The sequence below is a fragment of the Ambystoma mexicanum genome, chromosome 11 (genome assembly GCF_040938575.1).
Source record: "Ambystoma mexicanum isolate Mex_15411 chromosome 11, UKY_AmexF1_1, whole genome shotgun sequence".
Lineage (NCBI taxonomy): Eukaryota > Metazoa > Chordata > Amphibia > Caudata > Ambystomatidae > Ambystoma > Ambystoma mexicanum.
Genome location: NC_090934.1, coordinates 755,817,546 through 755,845,043, shown reverse-complemented (window position 1 = coordinate 755,845,043; position 27,498 = coordinate 755,817,546). Strand labels below are relative to the sequence as shown.

General features: G+C 45.5%; 1 protein-coding gene across 3 annotated transcripts in view; it reads right to left on the bottom strand.

The window, feature by feature from the left end:
- IRAG1 (inositol 1,4,5-triphosphate receptor associated 1) overlaps positions 1 to 27,498 on the bottom strand; it is a 1,278,759-nt gene that overhangs the window by 227,423 nt on the left and 1,023,838 nt on the right. For all 3 annotated transcript variants that reach the window (XM_069623652.1, XM_069623654.1, XM_069623653.1), the window contains one exon: positions 11,940 to 12,080. In XM_069623652.1, coding sequence (XP_069479753.1) covers positions 11,940 to 12,080 — 141 coding nt within the window. The remainder of the gene's footprint in view (positions 1 to 11,939; positions 12,081 to 27,498) is intronic.

Genomic DNA, 27,498 nt, shown 5'->3' with positions numbered 1-27,498 from the left:
ACCAGTTTTTATCTTTAATACAGGTATCAGGTGGTGCAATAGGAGTTTCTACTTCTTTCAAGATAGCGAATAGTTCCTTCGTATTAGAATTGGCTTGGTTTATACGGGCGTCAAAGGAGGATCGTTTGGCCAGGTAAATTTCTTTTTTGTAGAGGGTTGCTAATTTGGTTAGTTTAAGTTTGTTGGGTGCTGAAGGGTATTTTTTCCAGGTGGCTTCACAGTTTCTTTTTTGTTGTCTGAGATTTTTGAGGAATGGTGTGTACCAATTGTTCAGGTGAGCTTTGGGTTTGCATGATCTAAGTTTCAGGGGAGCGATTAAATCCAGTGAGGTGGACATGATTTTATTATACTCGTCAACCAGGGTCTCAGGGTCCAGGTTGTTAGGGAGTGTGTTTAGTGTGGCAAGTAAGTTCGGGATAAGCCTTTCCACAGTGATGCTCTTTTTATTTCTTGTGAGTGTCGGTGGGGCCTTGCTAGTGGGTGCGGGTGGGGGACGGTTAGTAGAGAGAGTGAATGATACCAAATAGTGGTCGGTCCATACTAGAGGTGAGATGTTGGTGATATTAGCTAGGCAATTGTAGTCGGCCACCCAGTCAAGTATTCTACCTTTAACGTGTGTGGGTTCCGTGCACTTTGGGTGAATCCTAAATCAGAGAGGGTACTAAGTGTGGAGTTGGCACTTTGGTCAGCTGGGTCATTATATCCCAGGTTGAAGTCTCCAAGGGTGAGTACTTGGGTAGAACTTTTGAGGTTGCAGGAAAGTATAGTGTTGATATCTTCATCAAAGGTACCTATTGGGCCTGGGGGACGGTATATCAGGTGTATGTTGAGGGTTTGGGATGCGGTAAGATGGACTTTGACAGAGAGTAGTTCACAGGAGGTGAAATTAACAGTGGTTACATTTCTCATAATTAGGTTGCATTTGTGTATAATAGCAATGCCCCCTCCTCTAGAGTTGGGTCGGTCGTGTCTCAGAATAGTGTAATTATCTGGGATGGCAAGCATAAGCATTGGGCCAGCTGCCGGATGTAGCCAGGTCTCTGTGACGGCCAGGAGGTCAAGGTCTTCATTGAGGATCAGATCTGCAATTTCTGTTGCATGAGCTACTAGCGATCTCGCATTAATTAAGGCTCTCTTAATTTGTGGGGATGTATTAGTAATAATGGTTGTGTTTTTGGGTGTCGGGTTAGGGTTCTGGGCTGGATTAGGTTTGAGCACAGGTGGAATATGCCGAGCACTCTTAGTTCTGAGTGGTGTGATCATAGAACGGGCAAGGGGCTCGTAGATTTTGGCTAATCTGGCTCTAAGACCTGAATTCCTGTCAGAGGTGGAGCGGGGGAGGCTGGTATGTAATGGTGACTGTATGTCACTGGTAAGGGGAAGAGCGTAGTCATGGGGCTTGATGTTGCTGGAAGTCAAATACATATTGGTAGGTAATTGAGGTAACTTACTGGGGAGTGCTACGGTCTTTAAGACGAGCAGGAGGCAGGCAAACAGGCTCGAATTCAAGGGCCACATGCTAAATGGTTTGAAAGATGTTTAGAAGTGGTAATAATTAATCTAGCTATGGAACCAGGGCTCAGGCCTTGGCCAGTGTAGAGTTAGAGTCTTCCTAAATCAGGAGGGGAAAGGGCTTATGGCTGGGGTGCAGCGCAGGGGTTCCTAGGTATCAGGTAGCAAGGATTGACTATGAGGCGGGGAACTAGCATCTAGATTCAGCAAGCACAGTTTGGCTACAATGCAATAAGGGTAGCAGCTAAATTCAAGACACAATTAGGCTAAGGTGCAGTGAAAGTGGCATCTAGCTTCAGGGACACAATTTAACTAAAATGCCATAAAGGTAGCAACTAGAGTAAAGGCACAATTTGGCTCAAGTGCAATAGGGATAGCAGCTAAAATCAAAGACACAATTTGGCTATAGTGCAATAAGGTAACTGGAATAAACTGGTATGCAGCGGAGAATATAATACAAGGGCACAATGGTATGGAATAGCACAGGTTATTGGTTTACTGCCTATCTTACTAAGACAGTAACCTAAATGCAAGTATGCTAAGATAGGCAATCTAGATGCAAGTTTACTGAGACAGGCAACCTAGATGCATGTTCGCTAGAGCAGGCCAACGTAGTTGTAAAAGTAAATTTTGTTAGGTTCAGAGGTCACTTAGGGTACATGTACAGTTTGGTAACTCAGTATGCTGGTGACAAGATGTGCAGAGGGACAGGCTAGTACATTGGAAGCAGGCAATAGGTAGCAGTAGGGTGTCTAATAGCCTAGCTGGGGTATGCAGTTCACATAGCATAATAAACAAATAAGGTGGCTAGCGGATGTAGGTAGCGACTGGCCATGATGGTAGAGCATGGGCGCTAAAACCAAACAATAGTGTCTTGTGGTGCAGCGTTGGTAATACCTGGAGGTAGTCCGTGTGGGAGGCAGGTTAGTAGGCTTAAGGACCTAGCGCAGACCGCAGCACGGCACGCTCGGTCAGCTCCGTCAGCAGAGGAGCCTTCTTTCCGAGCCTTACTTCCGTTGCTGGCTGATAGCCTGCCGGCTATTGGTTGCAGGTAAAGAGGCGTCGCTCGGCCAATCCAATGCGGATGGGGCGGTCAGGCACACAGTGATGCCAAGATCAGGTGAGGAGAGGGCTCATGGCGGCGGCCATCTTGGATGCAAGTTCGTGGATCGTGGAAAACGAAATGTAGGTCATGCACGCTTCAGGGGCTGCATTATGAGCGTGCCCTGGATATGAGTCTCAAATGGGCATCAGGACTAAATGGGACAGTGTTCTGAGCTAAACTCCTATGCTCAGCACTTTCCGGTGTTGTGAGCTGCTCCTGCAGACCACGGCACAGACGCACGGGAGCTCCTGCTCCAGTGCGGATCAGCTGGATGTGGATACTAGGAGCAGCTCCGTCAGCAGAGGAGCCTTCTTTCCGAGCCTTACTTCCGTTGCTGGCTGATAGCCTGCCGGCTATTGGTTGCAGGTAAAGAGGCGTCGCTCGGCCAATCCAATGCGGATGGGGCAGTCAGGCACACAGTGATGCCAAGATCAGGTGAGGAGAGGGCTCATGGCGGCGGCCATCTTGGATGCAAGTTCGTGGATCGTGGAAAACGAAGTGTAGGTCATGCACGCTTCAGGGGCTGCATTATGAGCGTGCCCTGGATATGAGTCTCAAATGGGCATCAGGACTAAATGGGACAGTGTGCTGAGCTAACCTCCTATGCTCAGCACTTTCCGGTGTTGTGAGCTGCTCCTGCAGACCACGGCACAGACGCACGGGAGCTCCTGCTCCAGTGCGGATCAGCTGGATGTGGATACTAGGAGCAGCTCCGTCAGCAGAGGAGCCTTCTTTCCGAGCCTTACTTCCGTTGCTGGCTGATAGCCTGCCGGCTATTGGTTGCAGGTAAAGAGGCGTCGCTCGGCCAATCCAATGCGGATGGGGCGGTCAGGCACACAGTGATGCCAAGATCAGGCGAGGAGAGGGCTCATGGCGGCGGCCATCTTGGATGCGAGTTCGTGGATCATGGAAAACGAAGTGTAGGTCATGCACTCTTCAGGGGTTGCATTATGAGCGTGCCGTGGAAATGAGTCTCAAATGGGCATCAAGACAAAATGGGAAAGTGTGCTGGAGCGTACCTCCTATGCTCAGCACTTTCCGGTGTTGTGAGCTGCTCCTGCAGCCCACGGCACAGACGTCCTTAATCTTAGGACATCCCCACCACATGTGCCAATAGTCTGCAACTTGTCCACATTCACGCCAACAGAAGGGGGAGGATGACTGATTCATTTGGATAATTTGTAAGGGTCATACTGCTAGCGGTGCAAGAGTTTGATGGAATGGAGTTTATATTGGCACGATATGGAAGTGCGTGTTGCCATGCGGCACATTTTATCCCACACGTCTTCATCAATTTCCGTCCCCATGTCATTCCCCCAACGTGCTCTGAGGTTATGTGTATTCTCTCTACCCGCCTCCACTAGTAATTTGTACATGGCGGAAATCAGGCCCTTCCTGTCAGTCTTGGAGTCCAACAGTTTTTCGAAGGGGGTGAGCTCCCTACTCAGTTTTTCCTTCCATGCTGCCTTTGTTAAGACCCCTTTGATCTGTAAGTAGTGGAAAGTGGACAGCACGCCTATATTTAGGGCCTCTGTTAGCTCCGGGAGAGTGATAAAGGAATCGGTTCGGAGAAGCTGGTCCACCCTTTCTAGTCCTGCTTCATACCACGCCTGGAATCTTTCAACATTGGGGATGTGGTTATTTATGCCCGGGGACCATAGGTGGCTCAATGGAGACAGCCATGTTGTGATTTCTCTCATCTCTAGACCCTCCCTCCATATTTCCCATATGGTGGCAAAGAGCGGATGCTCCTTCGTCTTCCTCAACACTCTCTTTCGTGGGGCCCATAGCCACTCCGAGAGTGTTGCTGGGTCTAAATAGTGGTTGTCCATTGCTATCCACTGTGGTTCTTTTTGGTTGCGTGAATGAGGGACGAGTACCCGTAATTGGGCAGCAACATAATACTTCTTGAGGTCTGGGAGGCCTACCCCTCCTTTATCTTTGGGCAACGTCAATGTGTTGTAGGCGATCCAGGCTTTTTTCCCACGCCACAGGAATTTCAGGGTCGCTTTTCTAATCTCGGTGAAGTATTGCTCAATGTATTTTAATGGGAATCATCTGAAAGGGATAGAGAAACCTCGGGAGACAGGTCATTTTAAAGGCGTTAAGCTGGCCAAGCCACGAGATTTTCAATTTGTCCCACCTGGCTAGGTCCGCATGGAATTTGGCAAGAAGCTTTGGGAAGTTCACGTAATATAGAGTGTCTATTTGTTTCGTAATTCGTATCCCTAAATATCGCATGGTGTCATGCTCAAGCGTCAGTCCAAGGGAGGAATATTTTGTTTCGTTTACCCCTGCCGCCCCCTGGAGGGGGAACAATACAGATTTGGACCGATTGACCTTAAACCCTGATAACTGACCATATTCTTCGAGGAGGTATATAGCTCGGGGAATTGATCTTTCAGGATTGACCACATGCAGGAGTATGTCGTCAGCATATAGTGCCAACTTGTACTCTGTGTGTCCCAGGTGCATCCCTTCTATACTGGTGTCCGCTCTCATTTTGTGTGCTAATGGTTCAAGCGACAAAGCAAACAAGATGGCCGATAGTGGGCATCCCTGTCGGGTACCCCCCTTCAACTGAAACCACCTAGACTATACCCCGTTTACAAACACCGAAGCTGTAGGCATCGAGTAGACTGCCTGGATTCCCTTTCTGAGCTTGGGGCCCATCCCAATTTTGCAAAGGACTCCCATTAGAAAGTCCCAATCTACCCTATCGAATGCTTTTTCTGCATCGATGGAAAATAGTGAGGGATCAGTGTTCAGGTTGTGGGAGGCATGTACCAAATGCAGGGTCTTGCACATGGTATCTGCACCCTGGCGGCCCAGTATAAAGCCCACCTGGTCAGGGTGGATGAGGCGGGGCATGAATGATTCAATTCTAGCTGCCAAGACCATTGTGTATATCTATGCGTCTATGCTGAGTAGGGAGATGGGATGATATGATCCACATTGTTTGGGATCTCTCCCTTCTTTTGGGATGACCGCTATGAGTGCTTTGACAAATGAATCTGGAGGTTTCCCCGTCTCTAGGATCACATTAAATAGTTTCATTAGAAAGGGTGTGAGCTGTGTGGCAAATGTCTTGTAAAAACCTGCAGTATACCCTTCTTCGCCTGGGGATTTACCTAGTGTTAGTCGTTTGATGGCCTCCTGAATCTCCTCCTCCGTTATGGGGGCGTCTAGGGTCTCAGACTCAATGTATGTCAGTTTGGGCATATTGATATCAGCTAAATAGGATCGAATGCTAGACGGGTCCGGTTCCGTCTCTGGGGTATACAGGGCTTCATAGAAGTCTGCAAAGGCTTCGGGGATGTTGGCCCTACTTATAACTGTGTTGGGTCCTCCATCGACTATTTCCTTCACTCTGCGTTCTGCCTGCTGTTCTCATAGCCTGGCCGCCAGCAACGCGTCTGCTTTGTCTCCTTTCTCATAAAATTTTTGTCTTAGGAAAACAAATTTGCGAGCTATTTGGTCGTGTTCTAGGAGACGGAGTTCCTCCCTTTTTTTCCTTGCTTCACTGACTTTTTCATGGTCTAATACGTCCCCTTCCTTTTCTTTGTTATCTAGTTGGGTAATTTCACTACAGAGTCTATTTTCAATCAGAGTTATCTCTCTCTTTTTATTGGCTCCCTCCCTCATGAGGACCCCCCTCCGGGTCGCCTTGCCCGCATCCCAGACCCCTTGTGTAGAGACCTCCCCGGTATCGTTCAATCGAAAGTAGTCAGCAATTTCAGTTTCCATCTCCGACTTAAAAACAGGGTCTTTCCATAGGGTCTCGTTGCATCTCCATTTTCCACCTCTAACTGGTAGGGATTCCCATATTATGTTGGCGGTCACCATGTCATGGTCAGACCATGTGATCGGTGTGATTTCTGTGTGTGAGCCCGTATTGCATAGATCTCTTGAGCGGTAGAGGTGGTCAATGCGGGTGAGTGTACTGTGTGGGGCTGAGAAAAAAGTGTAAGCTCTCTCCGTGGGGTGCATTCGTCTCCACACATCAGTCAGTCCATACAGTTCCATCATTACCCTGAATTGGGCATGGTCTCCTCCGAGTTTATCACGTGTTTCTGGGTTACCAGGTTTCCAATCTAACGTGGGATCTGCCCATGTATTAAAATCTCCTCCAAGGATGATATGACCTGTTGACTCTAGCATGATTTTGGGGATTGTCTTGGAGAGGAAAAACGTGCCCTACATTGGGGGAGTAAATCGTGGCAATCGTAGTGGACACATTCCCAATGGTCCCTGAAATAAGCAGGGCTCGGCCTTCTGCATCTGACCAAACCTTTGTGGTCTTGAAGGATATCCCCTTCCTAATGATTATTCCCACTCCCCCCTCTTTAGTAGTCCCGGAACCCAGAATTCTATCCCGGATTGCCTCCCCAGGACTGCCCTCTCCGCACCCCTCATATAGTTAGTCTCCTGCAATAAAAGGATATTGATATTTGATCTGCGGAACTCTCTAAAGACAAGTGATCTCTTGGTTGGCGAATTAAGACCTTTAACTTTCAGCGTTCCCACCCTAATGGCACCCCAGCTATATTGTTCAGCGGTCATCGTAACAACGGAATCTGAGGCCATACATACTCTCTGACCATTTCAACCCGCATCCTCGGTGTTAAAACAACCACGTAACCATTGCACTGTTCATAGTTCTTAAATTTACCCTTGATTTGACACTGCCTTTGTCCGTCCTCCCCACCCACCCTCCCTTCCTTCTTCCTGAGTTCGGTGGCATCTGATCGAGCCTAGTTAAACACACTAGCCCAGAACCGAACCACCAGTGGAGACCGTTACCTCACGGTCCCCTGGTAAAATAAAAATCAACATAACTAATGAGGCCCCGGTAACCTCCCCCCAGAGCAAGCACATTTCTGCAAGATAAGTGGAGATCTCAATCACGTAGCACCAATAACACCCATAATTTCCCCGCATCAAATGTCAATTCAAGCAAAGAGTACCATACTTGTCGAGGGTCAACTGCCCCCTTTTGGAGGGCCATTCCCCCTGCGATATTTCCTCGAGCCTTTCACCTTCTTCCTCTTCGGGCCCTGTGTCTGCCATTCCCTCCCTTCTTTGGGGGCATGGTCACGGTATTCCTCCCGATCCTGCGGGCCAAGTAAGTCGGATATGCAAGCTTTGATTTGTTGCTCAGAGCTCAACCTGATCCTTGTGCCTTCATGTTCGAAAGAAAGAGAAAAAAGGGGTATCCCCATCTGTAGCACGTGTCACAAGATTTAAGCCATGTCGTAAGTCGTTAACACATTTACCTCAGGGCCAAGGTCAGGGAGGAGAGGTCCAGGAATATCAATATTTGGGATCCACTTAGGGAGATGGTGCCTCCACTCCTCGCCTTTTCCAACACTCTCGTCCTGATAACGGTGAAATCTTGCCAGAACTGATCTCGGGCCTCCAGGTGGGCCTCCCGCTCTGTGAATGCGCTCTGTCTTGGGTTCATCAATGTTGTCGTCCACAACCAGGAGCTTGATGATGTTGTGAAGGGTCGTTTTAGGTCCTCTTCTGTTTCCCCTTCTTTCTCGGGAATCCCAAAAAAACGCAGGTTGTTTCTCCTTTCACGGTTCTCCAAATCATCCATCTTAAGTTTAAATTCTTGCTCTCTTTGTTCTAGCTCAGTTATTCTGTGGGTCAGCTGTGTTTCCAAGACGTCGATTGAGGCCTGGTTGTTTTCAACACCTTCAACCCTATCCTCTATGTTGTCAAGGCGCTGTGTGAGTTTATCAATTTTTCCTCCTATATTGGCTCCCATATTCCTTATTTCCGCCAGTAAATCTGCTATGTCTCCTTTTGTGGCGGCGGTTTCTGTATCTGTGATTGGCGATGTGGCCATTTTGGGGCTGACGACGATTCGGGGTATCGAACCGTATGCATATGTGGCAAGTTTCTGTCGGGCGTTCATGTGCCTGATGTCGTAGTTTCAACGTGTCGGATAGTGCCGCTGCTAGAATGCCTGATACCACAGAGGAGGCACACGCCCCGAGTTCACTTATTTTGTGCTTTTACTTTACGTCCGAGACAGACCGTTTTAAAAGTATCTCCGGGAGCCTTTCCCTCTGTGAGGCAGATGCGTCTGTTATTACAGTCTGGGTAAGGTCCTTATCCCCTGGCGGGTAAACGGAGGGGGGGACAAGGGCAGTCACTTACTTCTCTTGGGCCGCAGGGGGCGTCGGCACTTTGCTGCGTGCATCCCAGGTCGCACACCAGTCCGGCGGCGGGCCCGCCTCGCTTGGTCCGTCAGGAGGAGGCAATCTGGTCCCACAGCAAAAGTTTGCTTCAGCGGAAGAGGAAGCACGGGGCCTGCGTCTCCGTTTTCTTCTCGGGGCGCCCGGCGTCGCACCGCTTCCAAAGTTCTCCCCGTTCCTTTCTCCACTATTGCGGTCTACCGTCTGCTCCGCCGGGTCCTCGCATCCTGGAGTGGTGTAGGGTGGACGCGGGGGGCCCAGCCTCCAGCGTGCGCTCGACTGGGTGTTGGCGCAGCAGTCTCTCCCGCCTCTTCTACTGCTCCTCTCTTCTCTTTGGACTCCCTGTCTGTCACCTGACTCCCCTAAAATCCATCTACCACTCCTCTATCCGCACTCTATGTCTTCTTGGCCCTCGAGACTCTATCTCTACCTCACTCTCTGAACTCGGCTGGCTCACCTTCCTCTCACAATTGAAATTCCAATTCCTCTGCCTTATCTACAAATCTCTCCACGACCTTGCCCCCTCCTATCTTGCCTCCCTCCTCTCATTTTACTCTCCCTCCCGCTCTCTCTGCTCAGCTGATCTCCACCTTCTCGCTGTACCCCCAGCCCCTTGTGCCTGCTCGTGAATGCGCTCCTTCCAACTCTTGGCCCCCCTCCATTGGATCTCCCTACCTCTCTCTATCCGCTCCTCCCCTACCTACCCATCTTTCCGCTCCTCCCTCAAAGCCCTTCTTCTTCACTCCCCCTTGACTCTCCTTCCCTACCTCTCTCCCCCTCCCACACCTGCCCCCCTTCCCTCCCCACCCCTTTCCCCCTCCCCCCGTTAACCCCAATTTGGATACTGCAACCACTTTAGTGTGTTGGAGGTCACCCGCCCCCCCTTCCCTGCTCCTTCCCCCTCCCTCCTCTGTGTAAATTGTTCTTAATACTGAATCACTGGTTTGTTTCATGTTTTGTAAATTATGCTTCATTGATTCCTGTACCTGTTGTTATTCTGTAAAGCACTTTGGTGTAAAGCGCTATATAAACTCAATAAACATAAACATAATATCGTCACCGAAAAACAGCACCATTCTTGTATGGCGATATTTGTGCGGGGATATTAACACATGGAACCAATAACACATATCATGCATACTTTATCATAGATGCCCAGTAAAATATGTCATGGCACAGTAGGAAATGGCTAGACTGGCGGCACCAAAATGCCAGTCTAGCCAAGTAATTTCACATATCATGCTATCATGCTTGCTTTATCATGGTTGGGAGCCCATTTAAAAGGTCACGTCACAGTATGAAATGGCTAGACTGACATTCTTATTATGCGTGATTTATTGTTCATGTAAAATGAAACGCTGTATTAGCACCTCCCCCTCCCAATTATCCCCCACCAGCCATTATCTACTTCTTCTGGTGACTGATTTACACAGTGAAGCTGAGGGAGCCGAAAGCCTCCATCGAGTGGCGTTGGAACATTTCTTTCTGAAGTCAGAGTGCATGGACTTCAACTTTAGAAAGACATTTCTTTATAAAGTTCGGTGCACGCACTCTGACTTCAGAAAGAAATGCTCTAACATCGGAAAGAAAAGATGTATTTCTGAAACTGGACAAGGACCCCCCTCAAGACATTATGCAGTGGGCACACAGCCCTGCGGGGGCCACCGGACTCCAGTGATCCCAGATTGATGACGTGATTTGACTGGAGTTAAGTCAATGATGTGTTAGTTTATCCTGGTAATTTATTTAAAAAATCATCACCAATAGCTAATGGATGCCATTATTGACCTCCAATCAGTCAATTCAAATGCTCAGAATGCTAGCGGTAACGGTTGATATTGACTGCATTCTGGCTTCAGAAGCAGCATTTCTCTGCATTCAAAATACAGCCATGGAATTTACCAACAAGATGCCTTTCAACAAGAACTGGAGGATTTTTTTCACTATACTACCAACATGATAGGCAATGTAATGAAAAAATGCTAAAACATATAGACATTAAATGCTTTCACTTTCATATAGAGAAATTGTTACTTTTACATTAAACCTAATGCACACTCATGTAATAACAAATTCAGTTCAGCCAAGCTTATAACTAAAATGCATGCCATATAAAGAAGACGTTTTGTATTTAAATATTACAATATGAAACACATTTAATTTTCGAACACGTTTTGTCCATTTACTTGATTAAAATAACGGTTTATATTTCAGCGCCACAACTACAAAACTTGTATTGCTATAACCACTGTGGAGATAATGTTATGTAACGTTATGTAAATTAATTACCTCAAAGCCTTGTGGACTTTGACGCCATTCGTTCCGTTACATCTAATTTTCCAGGACTGATATGGTGGAGAGGAGGGGCGTAACGCAACTTGCATTTGCGTCGCCCCCTTCCTCTCCACCATACAAATGTTGCAGCATTTGCGCCAGCATGGACTTTCATTCCGGCGCAAATTCTGTCGATCCCTACAAATACAATCAAATTCTGCACAACATGCTTGCATGTTGGGCAGCATTTAATAGTCATTGTGAACACTGCTTTCCATGCACGCAACGTTTCTTTGTAATTGTGACCACTGCTTACCATGAAAATTAAATACTGCCCAAATACTGCCCAACATGAGAGTATGTTGTGCAGAATGTAATTGTATTTGTTAACGCTGCTTGCCATGTGAACAAGGCAGCAGCACTCACAATTCACAGTAAATGCTGTCAAGCAACCATGCTAGGCAGTTTTTACTCACTTTGCATGGCGGGGCGCAAAAGTACATGGAAAAAGGCATCATACAGACTGCACTTTTGCACTCCACTGTGCAAATGATGGAAATTTGGTGGCACCTGAGTATGCCAACACGTAAAGGCTGCCCGTCACAAAATTACACTTTTTACCAACATAAACTCCTATATGTTTACAACCTCATAGACCATGGGAGGGGACATTTGCATAATGACCCATCCCCATAAGTTGCGGACAGATCATTCTCCACGGGTTATAATGACACTTCTCTCTGTCTATAAGTCTGTATTATTTCAGAGGAATATGTCAGTCTTTTAAATTATTATATTTTCTCCTCCTCGTTCCACAACGTGTTTGAGTTTTACCTTCTTACCGTGATGGATGCTTTAAAAGTGTCCAGTTCCTTCTCATTGTTTTCTTCAGTCAGGTTCCTTTCCCTTTCCGCCTGATGGAGTCTGGATTCCAGGGTATAGCTGTCATTTCTGTATGCTAATGATAGCTGCACAAACACATTCTGTAAGGGGACAAGAATGGGGCATCAATGACCTAGGTACCATTTCTATGTGTTCCCTTTTAAAGACATTTCACCAAAATGATCTTAATGAGCATAGCCATTCTTCATATAATATTGCAAACCATAAAAAGAAAAAGTCGAATAGTAATTTCCTTCAGTTCAATGGTATAGCACGTTAGACATTTTATAATCTGCAGTGTCGTAACATCAGCTAATGTGATTAACGTACAATGATATTTAGGGTATTGCCACATCGTATACAAAGATTTGTGTGCATTCTTGTGAATTGCATGTGTCAAAAAAGTTTGCAGGCACACTCAAATATCTCTCAAATACTTGCTACCACCATTGCCAGCTATACATCCAGGAGCGGTTGTGAGATGCCTTACATTTTCTCAACATGCCTCTCTCTGTCTGCCACCTTACACCAAGTGTAGTTGAGAGACACCATTTCCATGATACAACTCTGAATTCAAATTAATTCACTAGAATATTTGATTATTCTGGAAAAGATTTTCACTGATGTCTACAGGTAAACAGGCATTGTAATACACAACAAACACACACACAATGATTGCTTTACTTATGAGATCTGCAACACCTCTACAGTCGTGGCCCATATCAACCTAACTAAAAAATACCCATGTCCACCGGCCATGGAAATTGGTGACGTTGAACCAATTAGGTTAAAAGACCGTGGCCCGATGCCCTTTACTTGTAAATTACCATGCCCCACTGGACATGGCCAATGCCCACCTTTTGCCCTTGCTTTCTTTCCTACAGTCATTTTCCCTGATAATTTCCTGTGGAAACATACTAACGATCACCCTGGTGCTGTCTTGTATTTCTGCGAGAATTGTTCCCATAGAAACAAAGTGTGTACCGATTACTGCGGTAATGTGCAAATGCTCAAAAATTTTAAAAAAAGTCTTCCCCAATCCCACTGCCACTCTACATGTGCATCCATCCTCCTTTTTAGTTTGCCCCACTTTTCCTACAATGTGTTCATCCCTCCTGACCCTCTCCAATTATCCTCTTTGCCCTGTAACTTTTTGGGATTCTTGCATAACACACAAAAGCACAAACTCACAACCGAATCTCCAGCCTTCCCCAAAGAACACATTTAAACATTAGGTCCTCTTTCGTGCTCCCCAACCCTAGACTGAATTGAAAGCACCCGTGTCCCATCTCAAAATATATTTTTGAGCACTTTTCTTTTTCACCCTCCTTTGGGATTACTAGAGGAATCTCTTGCATTGAGAAAATAAAATGGCAGATTTCATTTCTGGAAAGTCTTGGTGCTGCAATGCACTTTGAGAGAAATATGAATGTTTTTTGTGACGGGGGCATCGTCTTTCCCATTCGATTTTAAAGCACCTTCTTTCTCTTTGGGAAAATGAACAGTGTTCAGTGAAAAATCTGTGTTAAAGGGACGTTATATTTAAGTTGCACTCGGGGTGTTAGTCTGAGCAGTTCATAGTGGGGTGCAATTTATGGTTGCATAACTTACCATAAATGGCATATTTCATTGGTTTTAAGATTTTGCGCTGCACACATAATGTCCCTTTAACAACATTTTTTCTCTGACTTTCAATGGTTTTTATTAAAGTAACTTAACCATAACCTACCTTTAGCAAAGTTTCTTCTCTGAATTTCAAAGGTTTTTATTTGAGCAACTGAACCATATTGTCCCTTTAACAACATTTTTTCATTGAATTTCACAGTTTTTTTTATTTCAGCAACGTACCCATAATATCCCTTTAACAACGTTTTTTCACACAATTTCATAGGTTTATATTAGAGGAACTTAACCATAATGTCCCTTTAACAAACTTTTTTCAATGTATTTCAACCGGTTTTATAACTAAAGAAGTTTCATGGCGTAAATTATAAAAAATACTTCTAACACATATGAAAGAACTAAACCGCTCCATTAACAAACATATTGTTTGCAGCGCATATTGACGTGTGCCAATCTGATCAGCACATGCAGGGATGCAAGTCATGGGTGAATTGCCTAAGGCATTTGGCTCAACCATGATCAAAGTCCCTTCAAACAACCCACAATTGCCACTGGACCTATCCTACAGACTGGTGAAAACCCACAAACACTGGGGCATGGGCTTCAGACATTTTGTCGAACCAATGCAGCAACCCACAGCAGAGAATGGGCCTACCATGCAGCCCAATGGTGTGGCCATAGCCTCTATTTATGACATGCGGCCATGACCAATGTCCACACTCCATGGGCCAAGAGATTTAGACATGTTGCCTGCTCCATGAATCACCCAGAGTAAACATTGGATATGGGCTGCAGCTTGGGCCAGTGGCCACTAAGCCTCAATAATCGGACTGTGGCCCACTGATCATGCCTTGCAGCCATGGCCAGTCGCCACAATCCCATGGGCTTCAGCCATGTTGCAGGCCCACTAGCCATATCAGAGTAGACATTGAGCATTGAACAACATTTGCAAAAACCTGCTTTCGGAACCTGGTCGAAACTCCTCATGAAAGTTTGTTGCAAATCTGTCGATTGGTTCGGGCTGAAGCCACAAGCAAAATAGTTTCCCTTTCACGTCTACATGGAATTCAAAATGTTGGGACCTTCACCTACAACTTGGTGCCCCATGAAACTGCAGCAACATTTGCAAATAAATTCTGGGTTGGGTCTATATGTTTTTGCAATGTTTTGTGCAGAATGGCACCAAAGATATAAAACACCCAAAAACTGCTCTTCGCAAACCCTGTAATGTATATTTGGGTATACATATGCATGAATGGCCTCGAACATTTGTTTGCGAACATCACAGCAATAGCTCCAAACATCAGAGATGTTTGTGGACATCAGAGAATGAACCTGATTTCTGGCCTTTTCTGGCATATTCCAGCCCCTCCTCACCACACCTCACATCCCCAGAGGTTGTTTCATTTGTAAAACAGGTGTTATATTCTTTCACTGCAATATTCACTGACTGTGGCTGCAGTTCACAAACTCAACACAGTGGGCCTCATTACGACCTTGGCGGTAGCCATGCCGCTTTTGGCGGCATGGCTGCCGCCAAAAATCGCGTTCGGGTCCGGGTCCACAGAATGAGGAATTACCGGGCCATTCTGAGTTCAGAAGGCCCGGTAATTCCTCCCTCCAAGGACCCGGTCCTTCGCCATTCCCATTTCAGCCCCCATAGGGCTGAATGGGAATGGGAGAGGGAGCAAACAACGGGCCATTACGAGTTGGCCCATTGTTTGCTCCCTCTTCCCCTCGCGGGACCCGGTAAGCACGCCTGGTTTGACCAGGCGTTGCTTCCTGGGTCCCGCGAGGGGACCTCGTAATGAGGCGGTACGGAGTAAACAGCGCCGGCACCTTTTACGGCGCAGTTAACCCCGTTCCGCCAGGGTCGTAATGAGGCCCAGTGTCTGTTTTAAAAGTGCTGACGCACCTCCATTTCACAATTGACCAATCAGGGCCCACAAATGATATCCGTGGATTTCACACGGCTATCTGATTGGTCCAGAGATGTGCGCAGATACCGAATGAAGACGTGAGTCTGTGGACCGAACTGAGATATCAATATATGTTTGTACCTAGTTATTAAGAATTGACAACAAAATCTGCTGGACGAAGTAACACCAATTTTGCAAAAGCATGCTTTCAGGACCAGGCTGCCACTCCTTGTGGAACTTTTCTGCAAATCTGTCCAGCAGTTCTGACTGTAGCCGTAAACAAATTTGTATTCCCATTCAAGTCTTTCCGGATTGTGAAATGTTTGGTGGATCCCGCTTACAACTCCACCCACCTTTGAAAAAACTGCACCAAACTTTGCAAAAGAATTTAGAGTCAGGTCTGTGTTTATTTTGCAAAGTTTCATGCAGATGTGTCAAATGGCGCCAAAGTTATAAGCTTCCCAAAAACTGCTCTTCGCAAATTTAACCATAACTACAGAGTCACTATCGCGGACACACACACACCCACGTTCTATCTGTATATATCTATATAACCAAGACTGTTTTCGCAATAAAAGGTGGTCAACAGCCAACCCTCTTCATATGGAAGGCTGTGTATAACCTCGGACTGCCGAGATTGAAAATCGAAACTAAGGCCATGATTGCTCAGAGTACCAAATGAAATAGACCAGACCAGTCCAGACCAGCCGTTAAGGTCAGGAGCGCAAAGGGACCTCGTAGTAAGGCGTTAAGGGGTTAACAGCGCTTCAGCCTTTTATGGCGCCGTTAACCCCTTAACGCCTGGGTCGTAATGAGGCCCAATGAATATTGCACTCTCCACGTTCACCATCATGAGGAAATCAATACATGGCCTCCTAAATATTAATGATTTGCCAAGCTGTGCGTAATAGTGTACGAGTGATTCTGCCAGAGGATCATTGTAAAAAAAAAAAAATGTGATGGACATGCACAGCTGTAATAGAAATATGTGGACCTGCCATAATAACCAATTGCTGAGAAAAATTATCTTTATAGATGTTACAGTACTTCAAACTGCACTGGCCTGCTAGATCTACGTAGCCTAAGCAAGGTAGAAGGTTGCAGGGCATGTGTATGTATAGGTTCCACACTACATGTCCTCTTGTCTCCCTATTGGTTCTTGTGCTCCCAGACCAAAGCCATACTGATGGGCTAGACTAGTCATGTGAATGTATGAGGACTGTAGCATTGAGTTGGTGATGAAATCCAATCCCGACCACAAGCAGTAGGGGTCTAAGGCGCCATGCCCTAACCTGTGCCACAACTCAGCCAAGGTGCCTCAGTCACAAAGGTAACACATTTAAAAGTAGATGTTACACCGCCAGATAAAAGTAGATGGAATACCAAAAATGACGGTGCCGATTTTCCTGTGCGTGGGCTATACTCTCCAAAGCAAGATAACTTCCAGAAAACACCATGTGCACGAGGTAACGAATAAAACAAACAATGTTGAGGCAGGGCTCGGAAAAACACTAATCACCCACCTGTGCTATGGGAACTCTCATATTAAGGGCCTCATTACACGGTAGGCGGCAACCATGGCTCTATTAGCACCATGGTTGCCGCCGGTATTTTACCGTGTCCGCCTTGGTGGATGGCGGAATTACCACCCTACTACAAGGTGAGCGGGGGCGGTAATTCCCCATTCACCAAGGCACTTCCCCATTCCCATTTTTGACCCCATAGCGCTCAATGGGAATGGGGAAGGAGCTAATTACGGTACCGCAAATGGCGGTACCATAATTAGCACCAAGGTCCCTTTGCGGGCCTGTTCCGTAATGGCTGGTAAAACCAGCCGTTAAGGTCGGGTCCCGCAAAGAGACCTCGTAGTAAGGTGGTAAGGGTTTACAGGTACCGCTGCCCTTACCGGTACCGGTAAACCCTTACCGCCTACCGTATAATGAGGCCCTAAGACTCTAAATCAATAAATACAGGCAGGCATGTAAACTGGCTATTGTTCGGAGGGGGAATCATCAATAGACACACAGTAAAACCGTCCCCTCTGGGTGTGTGAGAAAAAAGAAAAAAATAAGTTGCTGCCTTCAGTTGATTTAGGGAGTTGGGCCTGCTACACACTGCCAGTTGATCATAATGAGCCCAAAACAAAAACACAAAATACTGGTGTGGGCCAGCTTTCCCGCCCAAAGTGGGCCATTTTGATAAGTTACTTCACCATGCGGCTAGTAGTTTTGACCAGTGTTACTGAATAAATATTCTTTAAAATGCACAATTTGTATCACATTTTATCAAAAACCTCCCACTTGCGTACTACTCAAACAGTCTGTCACAAAAGGAATGAATAGCCATTTGCAACTGTGGGCCACTTTTACATTGGTGCCCGACACAATTGTAGGCACCAGTCGGACCCTGCTTGTATCTGCTAAATATGCGTATTACATTATGCGGCAGTAAACATAAACCCACAATCTGCACTAATTAATATTAGCTCACAAGTGCTAAATGCATAGAATAACTCTAACCAGCAGTGTAGCTATAGTCTATTGGTTAATACAGATGACAGCTCCCGCAATGTGTTGGCTCCTGAGGCCCTTCATAATGTGGCTGTGCGCAACTCGCAGTCCGATATTACCGCACGGAAGGGCATCGTGGAAGTTGTTTTCTACCAGAGGCTGATGGCAGCGATCACAATGTATCGAGTCACACCTTTGGAGCTCAGCCGTCAACAACCAACGACGCAAACCGAACAGGGCCAAAAAACTCTATTACAAAGACCCTCTGCTGACATACACAACAATTAAACTAACCACCAATAAAATAGCCAACTATTCCACCACTGTGACCTTAACTGAGAACGACAAAGATGGTTTTGATGTTGTTGATCAAACAGGTCATCGTGTGACCCAGATGCCCCAGTTGACGGTGACCGGGAGGGGGAACAATGGTGGGCTACTCTGAACATTCAAAAAAGAAAAAATGCATCTTGAAGGTCTTAAGAGACCTTTACAATGCTGTTTTTACGATCAAAAGAAAATCGGGCATTATCGGTCTTTTTCTCTTGAGACCTTTAAAATGAGGTAATTTCACATAAAACGGAACAATCATACAGCCATGACTCTAATGGTGATTGGATATCTAAACACAAAATTCCTAACTCCAGCTCTGATGTTGGGGTCTGTGATATCCTAAAGAGGGTATGGGAAATACCTACTTCTTTGTTGAAACAGACAGTTGCCAATTATAGAGGTCAACTTTGGACTCAAAACATGAATTATCTTAATGTATGCATGCTAAATGGACAGTGCAATGGGGATAACCCCGGTGAGCACTTATGAGTAACTAACAGTTCAGTTAGTAACATAGATTATGCAGTCATTGCCATTAAGGATTTTCCTCTTTTTGTCATGCTGATGTTCCTAATCCCCGACAAGAGTGACCATTATCCTTTACTAATAAAACCGAGGTCTTATCCTCCTCCCGACACATTTTACATTAGAAAGGGCACCATTACTTCTAACAGCCAACTTACTGGCATTAAATAATATACGGCTAATTTAAGCTACGTTAATGCAATGGTGTCAAATTTGACCACGGAGGAGTTCTGGAAAAGTGCAGAACAATACCACATATGGGAAAATACTGGCATGAGGGACAAAGCCATTACGAGGGTGATCTAACAGGGGCAGATACTATAATGTGGGGGGAAAATCAATTTGAGTGTGATCGTACAGGGACAGATATATGTGGGGACAAAGCCATTATACGTATGATCTTTCAGGGGCATATACTAGCATGCAAGTTCAAAGCCATTATGGTTGCCAACTTATGGGGAAAGATACTAGCAAGGTGTGTGGGCAAAGCCTGGCAAAGTCATCACAGGCTTGTTCTTACAGGGTTAAACATTAGAAAGTGGGTGCAAAGCGATCATGTGTGTGATTTTACAGGGGCAGATACTGGCATGTGGGGGTAAAATAATAATGAGTACGATATTAGGGGCAAAAACTGGCATGTGAGGCAGCCATTATGAGTGTGATCTTACTGGGGCAGATGTGGGCATAGGAGAGAAAAGCCATCACTGGTGTGTTCTTACAGGGACAGATACTGGTATTTGGGGGCAAAGCCATTGTGAGGTTGATCTTGCTGTGGCAGATACTGGCACGTGGGAGTAAAGCTATCACTGGCGTCTTGCTATGGGGGCTTATACTGGCATGTATGGGCAAATCCATTATGAGTGTCACCATACAGGGACATCTAGTAACATGTGGGGGCAAAGTCCAGGAAAGCCATTACAAGCGCACCCTTACAGGGGCAGATAGTAGCATGTGAGTGGCAAAGGCATCATGAGTGTGATCCTACAGAAACATATACATTAATGTGGGGGAAAAGCCATTATGATTTTGATCTTACTGCTGCAGATACCTGCATGTGGCGGCAAAGCTTTTATGAGTATGATTTATGCTGAGTTGGATGCACTCTGCATCTTATCATGTGAGGCTAGTGAGCTTTTAGGGACTGGGCTAGTCTGGCTGTTACCCAATATGTCTCCCAGAGGGCAGAAGGAGTGGCATTGCACAACCTTGCAATCCCCACAAAAGCTACGCTTCACCCACAAGGATGTTTGAGAGCCTAATATCAGGGACCATGAAACCCACATCCTCATAAATCCCTCAGATTGTGTCAGTAACATTCTTTAACTCCCACCTAACCTGGATATGGGAACATTAATCTCTGATATGAGGTGGTATGGGGAAGGCCCAACCATGCCCACAATCAATGGTCTTACATTTATAAACACACCATGTTTAGCAATACATGACAGATTGAAAGAACCAAAGAGCTTGAACTTTCTTGATGTTTGAAGCAAGGAATTCAGGAGACCATGACACAAGTGGTGAGGAGCATATACTGCAGAAAGCCACAGAGTCTTATCCCTCAGCGGTGCGGCACCACAAGTAGATAATCTGCCCAAGAGAACTTCTAAGATGACGGTAACGTTGCGTACAACATATAAAGCCATGTATCACACAGATGAGAACTAAAAAATTGGTAACTACAGAGAGGCTCAATAGAAGGTACTCAAAAACATCTTAAGGACAGCTGATCCTGGACTAGGTATCAATCCTCTCATAAGCCCTACCAATCAGCAGGGCCGACACATAGAGGGCATGGCACATAGAGGACAAGTGGACAGTCCATATAGAAGGGTTTGGAACAGCCCACTGAAGTTAGTGACATATGGAATTGTAGAATCTACAGTAAGGAGGAGAAAGGATATGTTCCTTGTCGCATCCTGCTTGAGCAGGGGATCGCCACATGGGGAAAACTGGTGACATCGTGAATGAAGTGTTGGTTACTAGAGCCCAGGGGGCTAGAGACAAGGGCACAAAGGTTGCCACATGCGCTGGAGAAGACCTGGAAGAAGGGGCACTAAACTCCAGGTCGTGGGGAGACCCACCCAGAGGGAATGCTGAATTGCAGGAGGGCAAGCAGAGACCTGCCCTCATGTCATGATGACACCTGATCCCGGAAAAGCTTGTTTTTTAGGCCTTGTTATGACCCACACAAGTGAACAATAGAAGCAAGGTTGTTGTGAAATTTACATCTGAGAACATTGAGATCTGGGTGGAAGACGTATGTGTGTTGCATTGGCCTGGAAAAGACAAGTCTGTTGAAGGGGTTGGGGATAAATCCAATGACTCAGTGGGGGGAGGTGGACATCTAAGCTGTTAGACAAAGACAGAGCATGGCAAGAAGACTGAGAAGCAAGGTGCCTGGGAAAGGTCTGAAGGATCAGCACCAAGGTAGAATGGCCATGCAGAGTCCAGACTATGTGTATACATTGGAAGCGCCTTCCCAGGTAAAGCTTCTTTCATTTGTGTAAAAAGGTAACCTTGCAAGATTGTTTGTATTGGCCATATTAGGTGCCCTAAATATAAAACGTCCTGTACACAGCGTGAAATATATATACTCCTTTATTTATTTGATTTGTCCATTAAAATGTTTGTGTTCAATTAACGCACTCTGAGAGATTTTTGCCATAGAAAGGCACTAACAGATAATCTCTTGTCAGTTGCCAGTGCAGACACATGTTTCGCCGAAACAGCTTTTTCAAGGCAATATCATATTGCAGTTGCTAATTGACCTGCTCTAAAAATAATTAAACCACCAATGCAAATATTTATATATAAAACAAAATAAAAACTATCCTCTGCCTGAATTCTCTGCTATTTCAACCGCCAGACATCTCAGTTCTCAGTATTGGAAGCTACGCCACCTTAACTCCGATCCTCCTGTTGTGGAGTCCATGAGCAAAATGATGACATCACAGAGGGCAACACCAATGACATCACATATTTCTGACATCACTTACGACATTATCGATGCGATCACTGGAAACTCAGGCATACTGATGAACTCACAAAGTACAGTTTATGAAATATGAAAGTGTGACACATGCTATTTAACAGAGAACACTATGACACATAAAGGTAAGAGAGTGTAAGGTGCCAGGCGCAATGTTTGCCTTTAGCACTCATTTAACATTTTACTACTTTTCACACATGATATTCTAATGGACATGAGGCAGGCAGTATATGCTATGTATTTAAAATCAAAAGGTTTTCTAGATCCTTTATAACTCCATCCATTAGTGGGTATCTTTTGCATGAAAAGGCAGAGTAGTAAGTTGTGTTCTTAAAGTTGTAACTTGGGCTTTCGGGGTACAGTGACCGGTAGTTTCTATGAATGCAGACATATGACGAAGTCCACAGTAGGGTCATGAACTTAGTAGATGTTATAACTAGTATTAACTATGACAATGCAACTATCCAGAAAATGATAGAATCATTAAAGGGTACAGTTTACAAATTCCTTTTCTTTGCATGTCACAACCAATTAATTATTACTTTAACAAAGGAAACTTAGGCTCCAACCATGCTAAAAGTTGATACTTAGGTTGGGTGACCTGCAAAATTCAATCACAATGAAATCCAATTAGATGTTTCAAAGCCAAATTCTTACCACAAAAATGTACTCTACTGGTTAAACTTCTGTTGTTCATAATGCATATGAAATTGTAGATGACTTTGAGCATGAATTACTTGCTTGAAGGTTTCATTATTATTAATTCTGGGGAATGCTTTTCTCTTTTTTATTAAGTATACATGACATACTGACAGTGTTTATTACACCTGTAGTAATGTGCAGCATATCTGGACCAGCAGAATAATGTTCTCATATGTCTTTCAACAGAGCAAGACACTTTTTCAGTGTAACAAATACTTTCCAGTGATTTCATAAGTGATCTCGTATGTAATGTCACGTGTTATCATAAGAAGAGGGTGTTTACAGGGCAAGAACCGGTTGCACAAAGCAGAACCAAACATATAGCTGACTATGGGCCTCATTACACGGATGGCGGTAAGGATTTACCGGTACCCCATTTTTTTCCCCATTTGTTTTTCCCCCATTTGACACAAAAAATTAACTGATGAATGGCAACTCCCCAAAATGCAGCCATTCAATCAAGCTATCCTGATATCTATATTAACTTGATATCGTGCACACATTTTACGCAAAGAGACCCCTTGAAATACAAATAATGTCATTCTTAAGATGTGTGGCCATCATGTGTTCTTGAGTGATGTATACCCATTTTTCTTGCTGTGGTACCTGTGCAACTCAACAAGGCCCCCAATGTTTAGGGGCCAGCTAGCTGTATATGATAATCCAACATAGTGGTGCATATAATTAATCATCAGGACAAGCAGTTGATAAAATACCACATAGGCCTGGTAACATTTATTAAGGTATCTCAAGTTTAACTGTACTTATAGATAAATATGGTAAAACAAACCCACAAAATTAGGAACATGCTATTGAAATGGTTATATGTGATCTGATCGAAGAGGTTTCTAGGGACGCGTCTTCATAACAGGTGCTAATGGTAAAAGGCCACCGTATTATGAGTGGGTATCACATGCAATATTTACTGCATGGGGTAAGTAACCCATAGTTACCCCATGCAACAATGTGGTTGTATTCCATTAAAAGTTCTCTTATGTTGCTTGATTTACGGCACATAATATGAGGCTTGCAGGGCCTCAATAGCTGGTTTTACGGTCAGGTACTTCTTCTCCACTTAGATGCATACTTAGATGCATACTACAAGTTTGGGGACCACTGGGATGCTTCTTGCTTGCTAGGTAGGTTGCATTTCATAAGGCTCAGGATGGTGGAGGAGGGTTTTGGGGATCCCCTGTATACTGCCTCCAAGGCCAGCATATTGGTGCGGACAGCAGTCCCCGGCCCATAGGCTCTCTGATGACACATCATCTACCTTCCACAAAGTGACTTCATCACAGCTGGTAATGGTAAAAATCATGTAGAATGTGAAAAAGGCATCATCCGTCACGCTGTCACTGCCTACAAAAACCTTCCTCCAGCCTATCAAGGTAAGAGGTCAACACATAGAATGGCGGCCATTCTGCGAGCCGCTATCCCCCCCTCTGTCACCCAGCCAGCTACCCCCTTGCATTACCTCCTTGCCGCTAGAGCGACACGCCTAAGAGCGCGTACCCTCTTCAATCCTCATGTCTCCAAATCCGCGTCCATATTCTTCAGGAATGCCTGCCTGTGCTCAAGGATCACCTCCACACCAGGCGCCCAGTGCATCCCGCCAATGTCCACCCATCGCACCACCTCAGACACCTGGCATCGCCCAAGACCATATCTATCCCTCTCACATGGGACCCAGCAAAAGGAGTTCTGCAGATGGGCGCAACCACCTCATCACAGACGCACCATCTACCCTGCCCTCTAGTCTCAAGTTTGCTGTGCATGATAGCTACCTTGAAGCATCCCCACCCGCCCGAGGCAGAAAAGATCCATCTTCATGCACGCGAAACATTCCTCCCTCAACAGCTCTACTCCAGGAACACTACGTACTCATGTTGTGCTGCCACCCTGCCCAACACTCAAAAAGTTGTTACAGCCAATCTGCCTACCATAACATCCTCACCAGGTCCCATCCAGACGGCATCATCAGTGTCTACTGTTGTTATTGGAAATACTCACGCCCAAATGTTGCCTCTTGTTGCTGCCCCTGTGCTACTTCATAACAAGAACGTTGCACCTTTTGAGTGAATGGGCTCTCTGCCGCCACCTTTCCATGTAGCCATTGTGCCACATGGTCGAATTGCTGCTCCTTGTGTATTGTTTATCCCTATGTTACCAAATGTTGATGCACCCATTCTGCCATCTGTTGTAGTACCTAATCTGCCTCATGATATGCCATCTGGCGGTGTCCAGTCAAAGGATCGAATGCCCTCTTTTTCGAAACCAAAAGGACCGAAAAAAAAAAATTCGAATGCTTTTATATTTATTTATTTATATATTTTTAAGTTTAGCATGCATAAAAAAGTTTTTTTAAAAAGGAAAAAAAAACGGAGGGCTGGGGGGGAACCCCCCCATAAAAAAAAGCATTCAAAACTTTTTTTCCGGCACTTCTTTAGATCCTTTCAACTACAACCCCATCTGGCAATGCCCCCATTGCTTCCCATAGCCAGGGCTCATGATTTGTTTAGCCCAATGTTACAAAATATCGATCCACCTATGCCAAATACTATGAAAGTTGATTTTCCGGGGCCTAATACCGTGCATGCTGATCGGCCTGTGCCTAATACCGTTAATAATGATCTGTATGTGCCAAATACGGTTAACTCTGATCTACATGTGCCTAATACTTGAAAGCTGATTTGCCTGTGCCTAATACAGGGAATGCTGATCTGTATGTGCCAAATACGGTTAACTCCGATCTACCTGTGCCTAATACTTTGAAAGCTGATTTGCCTGTGCTTAATACTGTTAATGATGATCTGCTTGGGCCAATTACCAATGGTTTGGTACCTAGTCTCACTCATAGGGCTTCACCAAATGCTCCTCTTACTTGTGCCCTTATTAATGCCTAATCTCTCCCTGCCCATGCAATGGATGTTCATGATCATATCACTAGTTACAACATTGACCTATTGATAATTAGCAAAACCTGGCTTACCGAAGCGTCCGGCCCTGCCCTGGCCCTCGCCATACCACCAGGTTACACTGTTTTTAGGCAAGATCGTTCTCCTCAGAAAGGTGGAGGGGTAGCTCTTATTGCTAAAGAGACCATCCCTATCAGAAAGGTGGAAGGGGAACTTGGCCATAACAGTGATCATCTTCAGCTTAAAGTTAACCTTTCTCCTAACTGCACCATTGCCATCCATATTATATATCGAGCACCAGGGCCAGTCTCAGACTTCCAAGATGTCCTGATTCACTCTCTGTGTGACAATCTGAAGAAATCCTCCTAATCCTTTCTCCTGGGAGATCTCAACCTAGGCCTTAATGACCCAAACGACTCCCAAGCAGACTCCCTTAACAAAGCATTATCCAGCTTAGGGTTAATTCAGGATATCATGGAACCTACTCACATTAAAGGCCAGAACCTTGATTGGGTTGCCCACAACAACTGCTCCCTCAGGGTCACGGACATCTCTACTATTCCTTGGTCTGACCATCACTCCATTCGATTTGAACTTAACACCATGAAGGGATCCGGCCAGCAACAGACTCCCCTCTCCTGGCACTTACTAGAAGTACTCATCAGCTCACTAAGGAAAAGCTCACCCCTTACCTCCTAGTGCATGCCCTTCAGGCCCCTTTCTCTAGTGACCCAGAAACTGTTGTGAATGCTTTCAAATCCGTCAACACTCTAGCAGTTGACGCCATCGCCCCACTCACCCAAAGGAAAGCTAAGCCCTTCCAATGCTTGGTTTTCCCAAGAGCTTCTTGAGCTACGTGTTAGGAACAGGACAGCGCTTTCCCACTGGAAAGCGAACCCCAATGACTTGTCCAAGTTAGCTTTTATGACCAAAGACTTGTTTGCTATCTTCATGCAGTTAAAAACAACCCCCTGCCCCTCCCCGCAGACCCTCCACAAAGATGAAGACAGGTGTAATAATATCCAATCTGCTATGCTAGATAAACTTAACACCGTTCAAAATAAAATACTTGCCCATCAACAGGCACTCAGCCACCAAATTTCTAAACTGCAAAGCAGGACTGCTGGTGACTCCCCTCCCTTCACTTTCAAGGAAATGAGTGAACACAAAGTCATCGTCCTCCTTACATCAATCAAACCTGCAAAGGGAATGCCTGTCCGGCTCAACTTATTAAAGATTGTGCCCCCACCCTTGCCTCATTCCTTACAGCGTTCATCAATGCCTCCTTCCAGTCAGGCCATGTCCCTACTGGTCTCAAGGAAGCATAGGCTCCTCAAGAAACCAGCACTTGGCCCTACTGTCCCTGGGAACTGTAAACCCATTACTACAGTCCCTTTCCTACAAAGAATTCTCGACAAAGCAGCTTATCTGCAAGCCCAAAAATTCCTTGACGTGAACAACCTGCTTGGCCTCCAGCAGTCGGGATTCCGTCCGGGGCACGACACCGAAACTGCACTTTTAGACCTAAAAAATCAAATGGACGATTTCAGAGATGCGGGCAAACCCGCTCTCCTTCTGCTCCTAGATTTGTCTGCAACTTTTGACCTGGTGGATCATAATACCCTTTGCCACCATCTCTCTTCAGCTGCTAACTTCTCCCATAAGGCCATTGCTTGGATCTCCTCGATTCTCCAAGAAAGGGTTATGAAAGTCTTTTCTGACTCAGCATTTGCCCACCAAAGCAACATAAAATGCGGAGTCCAACAGGGCTCCTGCATCTCACCTATCCTTTATTACCTGTTTACAAGGCCGCTGTTCCACATTTTAGATGCCTTGGGCATCACATACACCAATTATGCTGATGACACGCAGGTCCTCATCCCCCTGACCAGTGACTATGAGGCCGACATGGTAACCGTTAAGTCCGTGTACTCCATCATCCAAACCTGGATGGCAGAAAACTGGATATGCGGTGAAAAAAACGAACTTCTGCTAATTGG